Source organism: Acinonyx jubatus, chromosome B3 (genome assembly GCF_027475565.1).
Source record: "Acinonyx jubatus isolate Ajub_Pintada_27869175 chromosome B3, VMU_Ajub_asm_v1.0, whole genome shotgun sequence".
Classification (NCBI taxonomy): domain Eukaryota; kingdom Metazoa; phylum Chordata; class Mammalia; order Carnivora; family Felidae; genus Acinonyx; species Acinonyx jubatus.
In genome coordinates, this window is record NC_069386.1 from 132663254 (window position 1) to 132684744 (window position 21491).

Sequence of the window (21491 nt, forward strand, 5' to 3'; positions counted from 1 at the left end):
CAGAACAAAAAAAGCAATCATTTTATTTACCAATTCAAGCGATGCTATGTTTATGCTTTTTGAGCAAGCTTTCACAAAAGCTTTTTTCTTAAAAATATTGTGCTATGTTGTAACTAGAAGAAAGTCTCATGGACAAATCTGAATAAGGCAGTTCAAATATAACCTGTGTCCACACCCATCTGTGACACAGTGGACGTAAGGATGTGAGTCCAACAGCCAACCCATTAGGGAGAGCCATCAACACCACACTTGTGTTGCCCTCTTTAACTTACTAGAAATGCCCCAGCACTTTCCACGAGAAGCAACGAGAAGTGGGTAACTGTAAACCCATTCTCTATATTCCGATCTCCTACGATATTTGCATGCTGTAACAGCTCAAGTGTGTGTCCCAGAGATCCTGCCAAGATTGTGAAATAAGGTGGGAAGAAAAGCAAATGACACAAAAATATCTAAAATTATAAAGTGCTGTTGTCTGTCCATTACTGGGCTCATCCAGCAGGACTCTACTAATCAAAAATGGGACCGCAGAGATGAAGCACTCCGAGCTGTGCCAGGAGGTGTGAGAAGTTCAGGACAACACACAGGATAAAAAGGATAATCTTCATAGTAATGGAACCTCAATTTTATTTAGGTATTTAAGAAATCCCATTGAATCATCTCATTAAGAAAATAGAAGGTTTGGGGCGCCTGGGTGGCTCAGTCGGTTAAGTGTCCGACTTCGGCTCAGGTCACGATCTCACAGTTCGTGGGTTCAAGCCCCACACTGGGCTCTGTGCTGACAGCTCAGAGCCCGGGACCTATTTCAGATTCTGTGTCTCCCTCTCTCTGTTCCTCCCCTGCGCTCGCTCTGTCTCTCTCTCACTCTCTCAAAAATAAATAAAGGTTAAAAAAAAAAGAAAGAAAATAGAAGGCAAATTTCCACATTAATTAGATGAAAACAAAACTGCCAAAAACCCACACATACTTTTCAGTAAGCTCTTTGAGCTACCTGCCAGACAACTCCCGCTGCCTGGATTCCCGAGGGGAGACATCTTCACTCTCCTCTGCTAGTGAGTTTATGTCACTATCACGGTGGGTCCATGAAGTGGGCTTATGCTGTAAGGTACATGGCCACTAAGTGTTACACTTTTGAAATATTTTCTGCCCAGGCCTTTTGTATCCAACAGCATACATTTACAAAATAGCAAGTCTGGGTAAGAGCCCCCCCCCAGCTCCCCCAACCCCCCCAATCCCCCCCCCACTTTTGCCCACAAAGATTAACCTCAGGTTATTATTGTTCCGTTACTACAGTTTTTTGACCAAACGGAAAAACCAGACTAAAAATATATCCAATCCTAATATAACTTAGGTTGTTAAAAGGTATTTACATTACAAGAAAACTAAACAGCTGATTGTCGTATGTCCATAGTCACTGCTTCTAGAGTAATTGTCAAAGAACTTCTACCAACAGTACATTGACTTCCGGGGGAACTAAAGATGATCTGACTCAATCCTTCAACAACAAATGAAGGTGCGGCCGAATGTCTGTACCTTGCATACTGAGCTGAATAGCCCTGCGGAGATCTGCTTCTTCATCTTCCATGTCGATTTCCTGGCGACTCAGTGCCAGAGCCCTCTGCAAATCTTCCTCATCTTCGTCTAACATGCCTGACCCATCATTTGCTTCTAAGACTCGTTCCAGATCTGTTTTCTGAACTCTAAAGAACAATGACACTGATGGTAACTGCAGACCAGTCTTCTATTTTAGATAAAACAGAAATATTTATAAACCAAAACATTTTTTAAAAAATTTTTTAAAAAAGATTTTATTTTTAAGTAACCTCTATATCCAACGTGGGGCTTGAACTTACAACCCCAAAATCAAGAATCGCATGCCGCACCAACTGAGCCAAAGAGGTCCCCAAAGATTTAATAGAAGTCAAAAATTACACATTTTCTGGCAGATAATCTAACAACCTAAAGACTGTGCTGTGCTGTGCATCTAAGTAAATAAAGTAATTCAAATTGTCAATTCAAGTTTGGACCAATAAACTTCACTAAAAATATAAAAGGTCTAAAAAAATCACCAACAATAAAAGGACCACACATTCAATGTAAGCAGGAAAACGTTATTCTTGGGGCACTTGGCTGGCTCAGTCAGTAGAGCATGATCTTGATCTTGGGGTTGTGAGTTCGAGCCCCATGCTGGGTATAGAGATTGCTTAAAAAATAAAGTCTTGAAGAAGAAGGAAGGAAGGAAGGAAGGAAGGAAGGAAGGAAGGAAGGAAGGAAGGAAGGAAGGAAGGAAGGAAGGAAGGAAATGTAATTCTTATAATGAAATATGAACTACTATCATATACTCCCTACTGCAGGGTTCATCTCACCTCTGTTCTTTCAGCTGTGCTAACTCTTCTCCAATGAGTTTTGGTCTGTGCATCTGTTGGACCCTGATCATCTGTAGAAGTTGGTCAGCTTCACAATCTGGCAGATCACCCTTCACAACAAATATAGAATAACCTAAAAAGAAAAAAAAAAGGCAAAAATAATCGAAAACAGCCAGTAAGAGATTAAAAATAGATTTAAAATGATAGCAGATAGAAAGGCAGCACAGTCTAGTGGGAAGAACACAAGTTCAAGAGTGAGGAAGACCTGGGTTCAAATCCCGACTCTCGCTGATCTCAGACAAACTACTGAAAGCCTCTGGGCCACTTCCTTCGTCTGTAAGATGGGAACAGCCATCTCACAGAGTGACTGTGAGAAATAAATGGCATAATGTCCACAAAGGGCCCCTACCAAAACAGTGTGTGACCACATACTCTGCTCACTAAACGGTATCGGAGAGGTGGGTGAAGGAGTGGGGAAGAGCAAGGAATTCGGAATCAGATTGTCAGGGTTTTGGTCCTAGCTCTTCCAATTCCAAGACCAAGCATGGTCTCTGGTAAAATGAACAATCTATAGAAATAGCTGCCCCCCCCCCGACACATTCTCTCTCTCTCTCTCTCTCTCTCTCTCACACACACACACACACACACACACACACCCCTCCTTGCTGAATATAGGAGCTGGGAAACCAATGCTCAAAATCTAGCCAAAGTATTGATGATGTGGTTCATATTTTCAAAGAATTATACTGATTCAGTGAATTTTTTATAAATGTCATCCTAGAAAGCCAAAGTTTTCCCAGCTAAATCTTCTACACAAAAAATGAACATGGGTAGACTATACCTAAGTCATTCTGATCAATTTAAGCTTTTCTACCATAAATTTTTCTTAAGCTTTGGTACTTATTACTGGATATCTTTTGTGAGTATTAAAAGATAATGAAACAAAGAACAAAAGAACTATTAATGGAAAAAATACAAAATAGCACATTAATATTTATTTTTTCAACAAGACATAATACGATTAATATATTTTATTTAAACAAGAAAAAATGTGCTCAGAGTTCAGATGGTCTAGAACGTTGTACGCCAGTAAAATTGTTTCTAGACCCTAAAGTAAATGTGTCAGCACCATGGCAGTCCGTGAGGAGCATCATGAAGAACAGACACTCAGTCTTGGTTAGGTGGCACAGTAAATACCTCTGGTTTTATTTGAGACATATGCCGGTGAAGACACCAAAGGGTGGTAAGAGGGTGTGCTGTAATATGCATTACACTTTTTAAAAAGCACTCTGGGCTGCTTGATCAATATAACGTATAGGAACCAGAGTGCAAGAAGACAGAACCTTACCAAAACAGAAAACCTGAGGGACAACATATATAGGGAAAAGAGACATAAATTTTTTCCAGACATGTTTGGTTTGAAATGCTTCCCAAGTGGAGACATCAAAGCCAGGAGTCTGGTGTTCAGGGTAGATGTGTAGGCAGAGGATAAAAGTTTAGGAATTATGGGCATGTAGATTTTATTTAGAGATGATATTTAAATTTTTTTTAATGTTTATTTATTTTTGAGACAGAGAGAGACAGAGCATGAACGGGAGAGGATCAGAGAGAGAGGGAGACACAGAATCCGAGGCAGTTTCCAGGCTCCGAGCTGTCAGCATAGAGCCCACACGGGGCTCGAACCCACGGACCGTGAGATCATGACCTGAGCCAAAGTCGGACGCTTAACCGACTGAGCCACTCAGATGCCCCTGAAGATGATATTTAAAATAACAGGACAGCAAAATAAAAATAATAATAGGACAGCCCATAATCAAGAAATTGTCCAAGGATTGTCTCTAGGTCACTTCCAATCATAAGAAATTGGCAAGAGTAAGATCCACAAAAGGAAATCTGAAAGAAGAAGCCAATGAGATAGGAGGAAAACCAGAGCATAGTGGTCTGGAAGCCAAGTGTGGATAGTGTTTCGAAAAGGAAGGATATACTTAGGAACAGAAGTTTAAGCATGAAAGAAAAAACATACTAGAATATGATATCAAAGAAGTAAAACTACTATAACCCTGAATGTGAATTGGAAAGAACAACATGACAGACAACCAACCCAGCAGCAATAAGCAGGCTAGTACCCAGACTGAGCTTTACACATCATTATTAAAAGTTAAGGCAAGAAACATACAAGGTAAGCCTGAAACATCTTGTCTTATGAGAAAAAAAGCCTTCAAAAAGCTACAGTGGTCATTTCAGAAACTGAGGAGTCAATTTCAAAAGGTACCCCCTCATGCAAGTGGCACAATTTGAGTATCGATATGAATAATCACAATGGACTGAAACACACGAACTACGTTTTGATGGATTAGTTTACCATCACAAATCAAAACCTCCAAACTAACAGGTTATCTCTGAATGTTTTTTAACTTTTTTTTGAGAGAGCGTGAGCGCACGTGCATGGGCGAGGGGTAAAGAGATGGGCACAGAGGATCCAAAGCGGGCTCTGTGCAGACAGCAGTGAGCCTGATGTGGGGCTCGGACCCACTGACTGCATCCCACCAACTGCGAGACCATGACCTGAACGGAAGTCGGACACTCAACTGACTGGGCCACGCATGCACCTCCCCCTTTTTTATTTTGCTAACTGGTTATCTTTGGAGGAAGTGCACTATGAAACCAACTCATCTTAAAAAACTATAAAACGGAAGAATATTTATTCTGCTTTTCCTATATGAACTATACTTCAGGAGAACCAAATAACTGATGAAAGTTTATTTGTATAAAAGTATGCAGCAAATATGTGAAGACATCATGGGAATCTAACAACACCATTTTGCAACCCTGAATGAAATAATCGATCCAGGCACCAATCATCAGTGGTTGCTCAAAACACAAAAAGAGAGCCAACCAGATGTCAAGTGTCACCCCATCTGTGAAGTTTTCCAAGGTCTCCCCACCCTGCCCCCAAATCAACCTGAATCTGATTAAGCCTCAGTTCTAAAGACCAGATTGTTGGGTATTCAGGGCTCAGAGCAAAATAAAGATGTAATCAGCAAAATTCAGTGTGGGGAAGAACAAATGACCCAGTTTTGTTTTTGTTTTTTTTTTATAAGTTTATTTACTTTGAGAGAGAGAGGGGGACAGAGAAGATCCCAGATAAGCTTCATACCATCAATGCAGAGCCCAAGGCAGGGCTCGAACCCACTAACCATGGTATCATGACCTGAGCCAAAATCAAGGGTTGGACGCTCAACTGACCAAGCCAGTCAGGCACCCCAACCCATTTTCTTCAAAACAAACAAACAAACAAACAAATAAAATCAAGGGGAAAAAAGATGTAAGGAAACCTACAGTTAGACTTGGAAAACATATCAGTCAATGAATGCAATTAGTGAAACTCATTTCAACCTAGTTAAACTGTAAAAATCCTAAGACACAACCAAGGAGACTGGAGATTTGAACAGACTGGGTATTTGATGTTATTAAAGCACTGTGGCTCAATTTTTTGCGTGCTTATAGTACTGTGGATATACATGTATCTACATACATACACATATACATATATATATACACACACACACACACATATGTATTTAAGAGTGTTTGCTTTTAAAAATTTAATTTTAAAAAATTTGCAGAGAAAATAAGATGCTCAAAATTAGCAGGGGAAGAAAATGTGTATAATAAGATTGACCATGAGATAACTGTTCAAGCTGGGTAAAGGGTACATGAGAATTCATCACATTATTTTCTCTACTTTTTATTTGTTTGAAATTTTCAATGAAAAAGTTTTGTTCTATTCTACATGAGGGTATACTCAACTCCACCCTCAAGATGAGGTCAAATAAAAAGAAGACTGAGAGCCGAATACAAATGTGGAGGTCACTAATGAATTGAGAAGGCAACTTTTTGGTGAAATGTTGGCTATGACAATGTAACTGGAAGGAGTTCAAGAACAGGAGACAATACACTAGAGGGGACTCTAAGGAGAAAATAAAAATGGGAGGCAGCTGGCCTTTCCTGGAGTAAAGAGAAGCTTTTTCTTACTTCTCTGCTGATAGGAGTAATACAGAAAGAGGGGACAGTGACCATGCAGGCAAGTAGAAAAGACAAAAGCAAGAGCAAAGATCCTGAATAGGTGAGAGGAATTGGGATATAGCCCCAAAGTGGACAGGCTGGTCTTGGTCAGGAGCAGGGGACAATTCACCTATTTTAATAGGCTCAATGCACAGGCTGGGATACAGGCACGTTGATAGACTGGCATAAAGATGGAGTTCTCTTTTCGTTGCTTATTTAAAAAAAATTTTTTTTAATGTTTATTTATTTTTGAGAAAGACAGAGACAGAATGCGGGTGGGTTGGGGCAGAGAGAGGGGAAGGCACAGAAGCCAAAGCAGGCTCCAGGCTCCGAGCTGTCAGCACAGAGCCCCACGCCGGGCTTGAACTCACAGACCTTGAGATCATGACCTGAGCTGAAGTCGGATGCTCAACCAACTGAGCCACACAGGTGCCCCTCTTTTCATTGTTTCTGTTTCGTCAGAATACAAAGGAAGGTCATAGCTAGGGGTCAGGAAGAGGTGAGTGGTTAGAGATTTGAAGAGAGGAACTGGAAAATAACCATCTTGGAGAGTGGCAAGTGACCTTACTATGAAAACACAGTAGCAAGGTCAAGTAGCCCTAAAGGATCATTTGAAATTTGTCATCATAAATTTAAAGCAAAATCAGTCACCCCATTTTACGTAGCCATGTTCAGCTGCTCTGATGCAGGAATGGACAAGCCCAAGATCTAGTTTTAACCAGGGCTGGCATTTTGTCATGAAAGTATAATAGAGGGAAGGAAAGAGGAGTGGAGAAACGCATCAGATTGATTATAATGATGGGTTACAGAAATAAGCAGGGTCAGACAGGAAGTAAGGATATAAGGGCAATGTTTGGGTAGGGTTTAAAGAATTGTTGGATGCAGAAAACGGAGAAAATATGGTATAAAGATAGGCAATTGTCAAAGACTAAAATGCTTGTAATTGGGATTTGAAGGTGATACCGTTGTTGGTAATGGCAAAGGCAAGATGAAAAAACTGGTCTTTGAAAATAAAAATGTATGGAATCGGATGGATTTTTGTGTAGAAATCACTAACAATGATGAAGAGTTCAAGTTGAGAGAAAACAGTGAGTCCGACCCTAAAATATTCCATGGAAAAAGAGGATCACAAGTGAATGGAAAAGAGCAGGAGGCAGAGTTTACTCTCGTGCCAGGTATTTTAGAGAAGCTGGAGTCTTTAGGTAAGAACAGTGGCCTGAAGAAGCAAGAAGCAAGAAGCAAGAAGAATACCCCCACCCACCACGCCTGGCCATGGAGTCTGTGGGGTCTGGAAGGAACAAGAGCCATTACTTAGTGGGGTTGCTAAGGCAGGAGCAACCTCAGGGGAGGGCCAAGTGTCAGTGAAAACTCTAACTGGATGGATAGTATCATCCAAATCACAGATTAAAGTTCACCAAGAAAAACATAAAGATGATTTCACTGCCCCTGCCATAAAAACAGTATTGTTATACTTACATCTAATAGAGCTGGTTTTATTAAGCTACTTTGAAAGACAATATTATAAAAATTTCAGTCTTTATTTACCTTCCTGTTGTAATTGAGCCAAGAAAAGTGCAAGGTATGTGTCTGAGATCAATTCTGGACCCGTCAAGAGAGAATTCAAGTTGAACCACTGGAAAAAAATTTTAAGTATTTAAGTTAATGTACATTATAAGTAATAGGGAAGTTCCATATGTTAAGAATAAATACAACCCATCTAAACTTACTAAGGCTATCTAAACACTGAAAACATGTCAAACCAAGATTTTTAAAAAGTAATTTAATAATATGATTTTTAAAAACTGAAATAAATGTTGCACATTTACCAGTATTAAATGTTTTAAAAATAAAATTTTGCAGAGTGCCTGGGTGGCTCAGTCAGTTAAGCATCCGACTTCGGCTCAGGTCCTGATCTCATGGTTCATGGGTTTGAGCCCTGCATTGGGCTCTGCGCTGACAGCTTAGAGCCTGGAGCCTGCTTCGGATACTGTGTGTCTCTCTCTCAAAAAATAAATAAACATAAAAAAAAAATTTTTTTTTAATTAAAAATAAAATTTTGCTTGGGGTGCCTGAGTGGCTCAGTTGGTTGGGTGGCCGACTTCGGCTCAGGTCCTGATCTCACGGTTTGTAAGTTCGAGTCCCGCGTCGGGCTCTGTGCTGATAGCTCAGAGCCTGGAGCCTGCTTCAGATTCTGTGTCTCCCTCTCCCTCTGCCCCTCCCCTGCTCATGCTCTGTTTCTCTGTCTCAAAAATAAGTAAAACATTAAAAAATTAAAAAAACAAAATAAAATAAAATAAAATTTTGCTTTAAGTCATAAACTTTGTATCTCCCACCCCAAAAAAGAGTACAGAAATTGATACTACTTTAATTTTTAAATTTTAATTTAATCAATTTAATTTTAAATTGATACTTTAAAGTATCTTTATTGATAGGTATAATCAAATCTTTTTCAAAGTATCAGCCCAACAAAACCCTAATCACATTATACTGAAGAAAAATGAAACCAACACAAAGTCTTCCCACTACTGGTAATTTTGGCCAAAAGATTCCAATTGTGAGAAAAGTAGACATTCCAGGAAGGGAATTCAAAACCGCCAAATGATTTTACACGGATCACTGAGCCACTGTCACATGTAATTAAAATCACTTAGTCACTATTTTATAGGATTCCTAATGTAACCCACAAGATACAAAAGTTTCCAAAGTTACTGTCAACATCATGACCAACTACTTTTCCTGGATTTTGACAGAGATTATAGTACTTTTCCAGTCACCCATTTCTCCAAAGAAGACATCCCAGATGGCCAATAGACACATGAAAAGATGCTCAACATCACTCACCATCAGGGAAATGCAAATCAAAACTACAATGAGATATCACCTCACACCTGTCAGAATGGCTGACATCAAAAGCATAAGACTCAGGTGTTGACAAGGATGTGGAGAAAGAGAAACCTTCCTGCACCGTGGGTGGGAATGCAAACAGTATGGAGTATGGAAATAGTATGGGGTTTCCTCAAAAAATTAAAAATAAAACTACATTTCGATCCAGTAACTCCACTACTTGGGTATTCTCCGAAAGAATAAAAGCACTAATTCGAAAAGACATATGCACCTCTATGTTTACTGCAGCATTATTTACAACAGCCAAACTATGGAAGCAGCCCAAGTGTCCACCAATAGATGAATGGATAAAGAAGATAGGAGATACACACACACTCTCTCTCTCTCTCTCTCTCTCTCTCTCTCTCTCTCTCTCTCTTTCTCAACGGAATATTATTCAACCATAAAAAAGAATTAACTTTTGCCATTTGCAACAACACGGATGGATCTAGAGTATAAGGCTAAGTGAAGTAACTCAGAGAAAGACAGATACCATAGGATTTCACTCATATGTGGAATTTAAGGAACAAAGGGAAAAGAGACAAACCAAAAAACAGACTCTTTTTAAAAATTTTTTTTAATGTTGATTTATTTTTGAGGGAGAGAGAGACAGAGTGTGAGCAGGCAAGGGATAGAGAGAGAGACAGACACAGAATCCAAAGCAGGCACCAGGCTCTGAGCTGTCAGCGTAGAGCCTGACACGGAGCTCGAACTCACAAACTGTGAGCTCAGGACCTGAGCCGAAGTTGGATGCTTAACCGACTGAGCCACCCAGGAGCCCCAAAAACAGACTCTTAACTACAGAAAACAAACTGGTGGTTATCAGAGGAAGGTGGGTAGAGGACAGGTTATATGGGTGAAGGGGACCAAGAGTGCACTCACTGTAATGAGCACTGAGTCATGTACAGAGCTGCTGAATCACTTACATGTACATCTGAAACTAATATAGCATTGTATGTTAACTATACTGGAATTTTAAAAAATATATATAGGAAAAAAAATGTTTCCAGTCATCTTTTTCATAATACAAGGACCTCTAACAAAAGAGTGTACAGTGAAAAACATAACTGTAAACAAAAATATAAATTAGAGCCAAATATAGTAAGTTAAAATTGGACATTTCTTGTATTTATAAAAGATTAAGTAATTTAAAATGTGAAAATTCAATTTTAAACTAATATTTGTAAAATCTTTCAAAATAACGATGCAAGTTTACATGCAAATCACCAAAGGAACTTCTGGAACCTAAGTCTTCAGATCTTAAAAAAAAAAGATCCAGTGATTATACAGGAAAGGTAAAGAATACTTGATCATAATTTTTTAAAGATATAAATAAAAGCCGAAGGTTAAATAATCTCGGCAGTGTCCTCTCTGCTTTCTCCTTGGAGCTGACCCCCACTCAGGTCAGCCTCTACTGCAACGCACCTCCTTACTTGCTCTTTGTACAACTCAGGAGGGACCTTTAGAAATAATCGGGTCACAGGACTTAAAAGGACTTAAAACATAATAGCAGGGTTTCTATTTTTGAATTATCTTTTATTGATTTAATCAGTGCACTCATTCTTGATTTCATTTTCCTTTTTGCTTCGTATTATTTTATTTTCCAAAAGTTTCGTGGAGCTATAACTGACATGCGAGAAACTGCACATACCTAAAAGTGTTCAATTTGAAGCTTTAACATATGTGTACACACCAAGAAACCATCACCACCACAGAGAGTTTCCAGGGCCCTTGTGATCCTCCTCTCTCACTGCTCCTCACCTTCCTCATCCCCAGGCAACAGCTGGTTAATCTGTCATTACAGATTAGTCTGCAATTTCTAGACTTGTATACAAATGGAACCTTACAGTACATAGTATTTTGTATCTGGCTTCCTTCACTCAGCATAATTATTTTTGTTCACCCACGTTGCTGAACGTATCAATAAGTTCATTTCTTTTTATATTGGACCATTTCTAATATTCCTCTTTCCAAGATTCAAAACATTTTTTTTAAGTTTATTTATTTTGAGAGAGACACAGACGGTGTGAGTGGGGGAGGGGCAGAGAGGGAGAGGGAGAGAGCGAGAATCCCAAGCAGGCTCCGCACTGTCAGTACAGAGCCTGACGAGGGGCTCCAACTCACGAAACCGAGAGATCATGACCTGAGCTGAAACCAAAAGTAGGCCCTTTAACCGGCTGAGCCTCCCAGGCGCCCCAAGATTCAAAATTCTAATAAAAAGGGCTTTTTTCTTAAGTTTATTTATTTTTGAGAGACAGAAAGAGTGTATGGGGGGGAGGCACAGAGAGAGAGAATCCCAAACAGACTCCACACTATCGGTGGAGAGCCCGATGTGGGGTTCAGACCCACACAAGCGAGACCATGACCTGAGCCAAAATAGAGTCAGATGTTTAACCAACTGAGCCACCCAGCCGCCCCTAAAAAGGACTTTACATAATTGTTTCAAAATAGTGTCATGTATCCAAAGATCTTTGGTAATTATCTTAAAAAATAACACCTTAGGTACGTTTCTTGATCTTAAGAAAGGCTTGTTCAAGACACATTCCGTGTTCTTTTAAAAAAAAATAGAGTTTTATGTAGATGTACGTATTACATCCACATAGATTTTATGAAGTCTTACGTATTACATGACATTTTGGAATGTGGATAATCTTGATATGCTAAAGCAAACATAACTGAAAACTTTTTATTCATGCTGGATGCTATTTCAGGCTTCATGACACTACTGTATGCCGAGAACAAATCTATAAAGTCATAGTTAACTGGAAGAACATTTTTATCCCATAAAAACTCACTAAAAGTGACCCCTTCTGTACTGTATTAAATAGAAAGCTTTTCTTATGTACTTAAATTGTACAGTTGACCCTTCAACAACGTGGAGGTTAAGGGTGCTGGCCCCTGGCACAGCTGAAAATCCACGTATAGCTTGACTCTTCAAAAAACTCAGTACTAATAGCCTACCGTTGACTGGAAGCTTTACTGCTAATGTAAACAGTTAACACACATTTCGCATATGTACTCTATACTTTTTTTTTAAGTAGGCTCCATGCTCAACGTGGGGCTTGAACTCACAACCCTGAAATTAAGAGTTGCATGTTCTATCGACCAATCAGGCACCTATGATATACTTACTTTCACAATAAAGCTAGAGGAAGGAAAATGTTACTAAGAAAACCATAAAAATAAAAGGAAGATCAGAAGGAAAATACATTTATAGTACTGTACTGTAAAAAACAATCCACGGATAAGTGGACCCATGTAGTTCAAACCCATGTCGTTCAAGCATCAACTGTGCATGGTTGTTACAAATAAACCTATAAGGGAAACTGCTACTGTCTTTGAAAAGAGAAAATTTCCATTAAGATTAAAACCGTACCATACACACACGTTACTGGTAAATTTCTTCATCCGGGAGGTATGAACATTTTAGTTGCAAATGGAGGGAAAAATGAGAAAAAAGACAAAAGGAGAAACATTACCTGTTTTCCTAATTTTCGAACTGTAAACCAGTGTTCTTTGTAATTGCATATGAATGACCTTTCATTTCTAGAAAAAGAAAAAAAATGCATACACAATATTAAGTTGAAATAACAGAGTTCACATTCATTTAGTTTATCTACTAGCAAGTATTATATAAAACATGATAGTTTAGGATTGTGCTTACAGTGAAGCATCACAGATTTTGAGAAATTACAAAATAGCATTAAAAACAAAACCAAAACCAAAACCCAAACAGTAGAAATCTCTCTGCAGGTTAGTGATGCCGCATGCAAGAATGATGGCACCACACACCCTTTAAGGATCAGTCCTGTGCTGCCTGACACCGAAGGGAGGAGGGGAGTTAATGGGCAGATGTTCACGGACATCCCCAAAAGGTGTCAGAGCGAACTCTGAGGGAATGAAACAGGGAACATCAAGCAAGACAAAAGCATTCAAAATATGCTTTGCTTCTTTAAGAAATTATAACTTTAAAAATCAAGTTTAGAAAAAGCAATGTGGAAGAGCAAAATAAAATCTTACATGGGATCGATCCTGAGCCTCTGATACTCTGGACTGTTGAAGAGAATTAGTTCTAAACCCCAAACCTTCAAGGCATTGCTTATAACCTGTTTAAAAAAAAAAGCAACTTTTCATGAGCTAAACCATTCAATTCCAAATTAAGTAGCGCAGCCATGTTAGTTGCATAAACAACTGTACTTCATAATTTTCCCTGGAAGGCTATGCTTTTTAAAAAGTATGTGTATAAATACATCACTGAATCCATAAAAGAAAAAAAAGTACCTATAAAAGAGTCCTTTTTACACTAGGTTTCTGGAACATTCCAGAGAACCACATAATTCCGAGATAAAACTGTCTCAAAAATCCAGATGTATATTCTACTCAGTATTCTTTTTTTTTTTCAATGTTTATTTATTTTTGACAGAGAGAGAGAGAGAGACAAAGCATGAGTGGGGGAGGAGCAGAGAGAGAGAGAGGGAGACACAGAATCCAAAGCAGGCTCCAGGCTCTGAGCTGTCAGCACAGAGCCCGACGTGGGGCTCGAACCCACGAGCCGTGAGATCATGACCTGAGCCGAAGTCGGACGCCTAAGTGACTGAGCCACCCAGGCGCCCCTGAGTATTATTCTTAAAAGTAGTCCACTATATACACACAATAATCTGGCTGCTCCGGGTCCTGCTTTAGAAAAGTTATATTCAACTCACTACCTGGTATGTCAGTAGTGATGAAAATTTTGTCTATTAAAAATGGATTCTTCCTGGGAATTTAAACTGAAGCTTTCAGACTTTGAACTACCATCATGGGTTTGTAATTCGTAGGAAAAAATAAATAAATAAGCCTGATTACTTCCAACTGTCTGGAGGAAAAAAAAGGACATTTCTGAAAATTCACTCTCCACCCTCCGAGGCAGCCAACAGAGCAGCAAGTGAACCAGGTGCCAGCCAGCACAGATAAACAGTGAACACAACGCAGGGGGCAGACGTGAACAGGCACCAAGACCAGCGTCCCAGTGTCGCACAAACAGGCAACAGCAAGCGCAGGGCCCGCTCGAGCCTCCTCTAGCGCTGCGGCAGCTCTCACCAGGTACCGCCCATGTGGAGCAGTGCTGGACGGAGAGGCTACTGAATGAGGGGTCCGGGAGGACAATACAGGGGGACGGAACAGGCTCCTCGAGAGAGCTTCTGGAAGAACTCTGGATATACCTCCCGGCTGTTAGAATGAAAGACCCATGGATAAGGCAAAAGAATCTCACAAGTACATACACATTCACCCACAGAATCCCAGGGGAGCTAAAAGTGTAAAAAAAGAAAGAAAGCAAAAGCCACAGACCATAATAAAGGAATCCAGTCCCGGTACGCGGATTTAAATGGAAGGCAGTGAGGTGCTGCATTTTCTCAAATTTATCCAAGATGTAGCAAGTTTGAAATACTCTTATTGGAACTACGGTTAACAGCATCCAAATGTAAATTACATGGTCTTCGTTCAAAACGCCCTACTCTAAAATGAAGGTTCTACAATCTTAATTTTCATGTTTATCTCTATAAAAATCTAGTGCTCTAGAGTATGATCTTACACTTTTTTCCCCCAGTTTTTTCCTTGTGTTCTATGGCTTTATTTTTATTTTTTAATAATCTTACAGTCTTAGACACAATCTACTAGAAGGACCGCTGAAGGTCACATCATTACAGTGACCGTGAAAAGAGATGCTGTGGGAAGAGATGCGTATCGACCACATCCTCAGCGCGATCAGTGCCCAGACACCAACAGCCCTTAGTACATGCTTCTAACCACTTACTTGAATAGAGAAAAAACCACTGTCGTCCATATTTCCCGAGGGCTGCTGTTTATTTCGGATGGGTCGTTGAGGCGGGGGTGGAGGGTGGGGAGAGAAGGATAGAAACCGTCATTGGTGTGCATATTTAAAATAACATCTTGCGCGGTCCCGTTTATGAAGTCGAGAGCATAGTTATAATCGACATGTCAGATCCCCATAGGAAGAATGCTTCATCCTTTTCTAAAGGGTACCCACATTTTTTCAGAACCTGATTCGGTGAGTTGAAAGTCAGTACCTGTAAAAAAGTGCGATAGTCCTCACTGGTGACTCCTCCTTCTGCCATTCTCATTCTCTCCTCTTCGTCCAGCTGATGGGCAATGGAAGACAGCTCCACAGGGCTAAAATATTCTCCTTGCAATAGGTTATTCAAGCAATGTTGAGCACAAAGTGAGCCTTCTTGCTAATATTTTCAAAAGAAAAAATTCAAATGTGATTTGCTGAACAGACTTGTACGGTATCTTCCTCTCAAGAGGAATTTAATCACTAACGCAGCCAAACCGAGCCTTTTTGGCTTTCAACAGCAATGATTTACGAAGTACCTGAATTTTCATTTAACACTTGTTTTATAATTTTACCATTAAGGAAACTACAATTATTTAGCTCTATGATCAAAAACTTGAGAATGACTTATATAAACAAACAGCGTTCTCTACAAATATGCCAAATTTCACATTTCACTAGAAACTACTCTATAAAAACATTAGCACCTCTCATTTTCAGTACCTAAAATATATCTCTTTGGAGGTTCCATGGAAAATTACTAACACTGAAAGCGAAATTTTAATCCCCAGAACATGTGTGTTCTTTTAATAAGATAATCTACTCGATCAAGAGGCCTGAGTGGCTCAGTCGATTAAGCCTCTGACTTTGGCTCAGGTCATGATCTCACGGCTTGAGTCCGAGCCCCATGTCAGGCTCTGCGCTGACAGCTCAGGGCCTGGAGCCTGCTTCGGATTCTGTGTCTCCCTGTCTCTCTGCCGGTGCACCGCTCATGCTCTGTCTCTCTCTCCTTCAAAAATAAATAAACATTAAAAAAATTCTTTTTGAAGATAATCTATCGATCTAAATGCTTACTCAAGGAGTTTCAAATCAATGAACAAAAGTATCTCAAGAATTGATACAGGTAGGAAAGATCCTGCTCGACGTTAATGAAGACCTGTAGCCAACAGAACCAAGGTTCTCTTCGGGGAGCTCTGCACAAAATGTCTATGCAGTATGTACAACAAGCAAAACTTCCCCAAACCACACCTGGAGCTCATTTCTGAACAAGCCAGCAAGGAGGGCTGCATCCAAGGAGGCATCACTGGCTTTGTATCATTGGGGGGGGTGGAGGGAGTACAACTTCCCATGGGCCCCAGGGTCTTCAGCTGCTGGGCAGCTGGCCCTCACACAGTTGGCACCCCAAATGTAAATCCGAGCTGCCTTGGGCGCCTGGGCGGCTCAGTCGGTTAAGCGTCCGACTTTGGCTCAGGTCATGATCTCACAGTTTGTGAGTTCGAGCCCCACGTCGGGCTCTGTGCGGACAGCTCAGCACCTGGAGCCTGCTTTGGATTCCATGTCTCCCTCTGTCTCTGCCCCTCTCCGCTCGTGCTCTGTCTCTCTGTCTCTCAATAATAAATAAACATTAAAAAAAATTTAAAAAAACAAATAAATCCCGGGTGCCTGGCCCTGAGCAGTCTGCTTATCACCCTGCTCCCCACAACAATGTCACTTTCCCATACTTGCCCTGGAAGAAGGGAAACTCACTGGCGAAGGAGATCCCTTCCTGTGAACACAGACCCCTCTGTGGAATGATGGCAGAAGATGAGAATACTTTCTTCTCCCACTAACCCTGACCCTCTAAGTTCTCCTTTCCTCCACTAAAGTCTATGCCTTAACCCAGCCTGTCTTACCTTGTACGATTTGCTCTGTCACTCAAGAGTGACACAGAACTCTTTGGTGACTCCAAAGAGCAACACCTGGTGAGACACATATTTCTCCTGGTTCTAGGAACAAAATTCAGCTTCAGAAAATGATACAGGGTATATGTATGCAGTGGAATAGGAAGGCAGCATTGAGAGAGTCTGAGCGCAAGATAGGGAGGGGGCCAAGATAAGCTTATCTTCATATTTTGGTATAGAAGTATCTTGAAACTGAAGACAGTATCCCTGAAGTCACAGCCACATAGTGCAAGAGAAAGTGTCTCCACCTCTTTTTCCTTCTACTGTATTCCTACCTCTAGAAAGAAACTTCCTCTGAACAATACAACGTGAACTGAAGGAATACACAGCCATCCTACTTATATTCTACTGAAAAACGGGCAAGACAAACAAGTATTCACAAACAGACAAAAAGATGCTCAACGTCATCAACCATCAGGGAATGATATATTAAAACTGCAGTATGTTACTACTATACGCTCTCCAAAATGGCTAAAATGTTGGAGATTAGAGACATCAAAACACCACTTGTGGACATGTAAATTAGTACGACCCCTCTGGAAAACTATTTGGAGTATCTACTAAAGCTTAACATATACGAACCCTGTGGTCTAGCAATTCCACTCTTAGGTACATAATGCCAACAACAGAAATGTAAACGTACATTCATCAAAACACATATAAAAATGTTCCTAGCACTACTACTGGTAATGCCCCACCCTGAACCATCCAGATGCCCATCACAGAATGGGTAAACTGTGCTCTTTTCACAAGGGAAAACTATATGACGATAAGAATGAATTCACTACAACGACCTGCAACAACACAGACGAATCAACGTTAAAGAAGATAGATTCAAAGAGCAGCCGCTGTATGATGCCATTTATAAAAGCTCAAAAACAGGCCAAACTCATCTATGACGTTAGAATTCAGGACAGTGATCACCCTCACAAGGGTGAAGGTGGGGTGGAGGGACAGTATCTGGAGGAAGGCCTAAGCGGAGCAAATAAATATTCTGTTACCTGATCTAAGAATTATTTACACATGTGTTCACTTTGTGAGACCTCACTGAGCTGTACTCTTATGGTGTGTGTACCCTTAATGTGTTTGTTACAGTTAAAAAAGTTCAAATAACAACCACAACAACTCTGCTAAGATACAGGTATTTCACATATCAAGAGCTTCCTTTTTTTACGTTTATTTATGTACTTAACTTTTTAAAAGTTTATTTATTTTGAGAGAGAGAGAGAGAGAAAGAAAGGCCACACACGCATGAGTCGGGGAGGGGCAGAGAGAGAGAGAGAGAGAGAGAGAGAGAGAGAATGAATCCCAAGTAGGCTCTGCACTGTCAGTACAGAGCCTGATGTGGGGTCAAACTCATGAACTGTGAGATCATGACCTGAGCTGAAACCAAGAGTTGGTCCCTTAAATGACTGAGCCACCCGAGCACCCCATGTTTATTTATTTTTGAGAGAGAGAGAGAGAGCTCATGCAAGCAGGAGAGGGGCAGAGAGAAGGAGACAGAGGTTCCAAAGGGGGCTCCATGCTACCAGCACAGAGAGAGTCTGATGTGGGGCTAGAACTTACCAACCGTCAGATCATGATCTGAGCTGAGGTCAGACGCTTAACCGACTGAGCCACCCAGGAGCCCCAAGAACTTCCTACTATGGTCACCAGACACTGGATTTTCTGGGAACAGTCCTAATGCAAATTTTCTGTCTGGCTGTCAGGTTACATGCCTCAGTTTGGTGCTCTCCAACTATGGTCGTCACATTTAATACATATATTGAAATAGTGAAGCCAACCATTTAATAAAAAATTCTCTCTCTAAAAAACTCGCTTTGGGGTGCCTGGGTAGCTCAGTCACTTGGGCAGCTGACTCCTGGTTTTGGCTTGGGTTGTGGGATTGAGTCCCACGCTTGGAAAACTCTCCCTCCCTCTGCCTCAATTTTCCACTCGACCTCCGTAAAATAATTTAAAAACCTAGCTTTGAAGGACAAAAAAATAAGCAATTGATATCAAACTCTGTCTAAGTAAACTGTCACAGGAAATAGCAAGTTCTGTACTTCTAATGTGATTTAATAGAAGAAAACAAATTGTTCAGTCCAAATTTAAAATCACTTTTTAAACAAGGTGAATCAAATTCTACATGAACCCCCCAAAAAAATTGTACAAGTGCCCCACCTAATATTATCCATTCCCAGCCCACCAATTTATCCCCACCCACCTCTTCCTCGTGGAGCTTTAAACCAAAGTTGGATAGAAGTTTATATGTGCTATGGTCAAAGTTCAGTAGCATTGAAATGCCATGCTTTTAGGCCCAGACTTCTTGTATTGGGATCAGAGGATGAACAATCTGTATGTTCAGCTTTACCAAGGTATTTTACAAAACCACAGAGGGTTTTATAAAATACACTTACACAGAGGGTAAGTGTAACCAAATCATTCTCTCACCGTCCTTAAAGTCTTCAGGACCAACCTGCAACGAGTTCAAATTCCCACAGACACTACTGATTACAGCGGAAACCAGGCATAAACCTTCAGGTGCACTCAGGGTCGGCCTAAAGTGCCCACACAATCAACCTATGACTACTTCTTCATCTCATCTCAGTGACGCTAAGCTCTCACCCCCTATGGCGAGGTCCAGCAAACACAAGTATCTGAGTAACAACAATGGCCGGCACTTCCCTAGTACATGTGCCAGGAAGCATTCCAAGTGTTTATAACTGAGGTAGACACTTCATTATCCTCACACCACAGAGGAGGAAACTGGAGCACAGAGAGATAATGAGTAACTTGCTCAGGATCCTATGGATTGTAAATAGCAGAGCCAGGATTCAAACTCAGGCAGAAGTGAAGTCTGTGCTATTATTACTTCCTCGAGCCACTCATTTGGAATTGGGTTGTCCCTAGACCTCCACTGTCCTCAAGACAGCTAGAAACCAACAATCACAAAAAGGCCAAATGAATAGCATCAAGTCAAAGCTCAGCATCTTCTGGCATTTTCATTAATTTTAAACACAATCCCAACAAGTGTGGCTACACTCTCAATTTACATTAAAAGTACCAATTTGGATGGCACTGTGCCCACACCAAGAGCAGTTAGCAATAGAAATGGTAACAGAAATGACAGAAAGCAGACATCAGAACTAAAACAAACACCAAAACACCGGGCAGTTAGTGGCCATTTAGTACGAGGGTTTGTTAGGGCTTGGCAAACTCTAGCCAATAGGCCAAATACAACCTGCTCCGGTGGCTAAGAGTGGTTTTTATGATTTGAGATGGTTGGGTAACACACCCACACACAAACAAGAACATGTGAGAGGCAGTATGTGACCTGCAAAGCCTAAAATACAGAAAAATGATTTCTTTTAGATAACTACCACCATACACATCTTAGAAGCTCAAGAAACTCTCTTAATTCACTTAAATATTTATTGAGCAACTATGTGCTAGGCACCATCTTAGGCACTGGGGATATACCACAGAACAACTGTTAAGTTTACATCCTAACTTAACAAAGGGCACTCAAGGTGGCGCCACTGTGAAAATGGGGAAACCAACATTCCCAGAGGAAGCAGTTGCAAGGCAGGCATCTCTATATACACAGCTTCTTACGGCCAACGCTGGTGCTCTGACAAAGGTCATGTGTATGCGGCAGACGGGGAAAGGAGGGTGCTGAAAAACGGCATATTAAGCTCAAACATTCCCAGAATGGACTGTGTATGAGATTCACGACGGGCCCTGTGGTTATAGGTATTTTCCATACTCTTGAAATATGCCTAAAAAACTTCAAAAGCCCTCATCTGTTAAGTACATATAAGTTGATAAGGATAAATGTATTCTGTAAGTACCTTTAAGCCTACACAGATGTTGATAATCGAGAGTGACTTCTTTCAGGAAAAGTAGACCTTTATGAGGCTAGCACCCAGCTACTAAACCACCCAGGTTTAGTAGTTACCTTCACTGAAATCTATCCCAACAGTGCCAATGGCTGTCAATCAATATCTGTAAAAATATGTAACTCTCAAGAGGTGGTGTGGAAAAAGTTTAAAGTCTTCCATTTGAAACATCTGGTCCTATACCAAAGCTTTTGAAAATTAGGAATAAAAATATGTATATGGAGGGTTCTCTTCATTCAATCTCCTTAGCCAGGCAACTAAATTTCTCTTGTCCAAGATTCATCAATCACATCAATCAAGTCAAAAGATTAGTGGTAACTATAGGAGTCCTTCCTCCGCCCCCCCCCAACATAAAAACTGGTCTACTCCAGTGCCAAAACGTTCTAAAATGTTTTCTATAAAGAAAAGCATTCCATTGAACAACTTGTTTAGATCCATCCTGTGTCTCTTTTGTCTTTGGTGGCTTTGTGTGAATGGATAAATGATCGTTTACAAGTATTTAACAAAACCAAACCTTGCTGCTCCT

The 21491-nt window shown here is 40.5% G+C and overlaps 1 protein-coding gene across 8 annotated transcripts in view; it reads right to left on the reverse strand.

Annotated features, from left to right (window-relative positions):
* The window catches only part of ATXN3 (ataxin 3), a 37764-nt gene that overhangs the window by 15258 nt on the left and 1015 nt on the right, over positions 1 to 21491 (reverse strand). For 4 of the 8 annotated variants that reach the window (XM_027066451.2, XM_027066449.2, XM_053224854.1 and 1 more), the window contains exons 2-8: positions 15380 to 15544; positions 15106 to 15150; positions 13332 to 13417; positions 12791 to 12857; positions 7974 to 8061; positions 2364 to 2496; positions 1531 to 1697 (exon numbers count right to left, since the gene is read on the reverse strand). In XM_027066451.2, coding sequence (XP_026922252.1) covers positions 1531 to 1697; positions 2364 to 2496; positions 7974 to 8061; positions 12791 to 12857; positions 13332 to 13417; positions 15106 to 15150; positions 15380 to 15544 — 751 coding nt within the window. Of the gene's footprint in view, positions 1 to 37; positions 1096 to 1530; positions 1698 to 2363; positions 2497 to 7973; positions 8062 to 12790; positions 12858 to 13331; positions 13418 to 15105; positions 15151 to 15379; positions 15545 to 17036; positions 17130 to 21491 lie in introns of those variants that run through there. The other 4 variants (XM_053224856.1, XM_053224852.1, XM_053224853.1 and 1 more) reach the window with 3 other exon arrangements.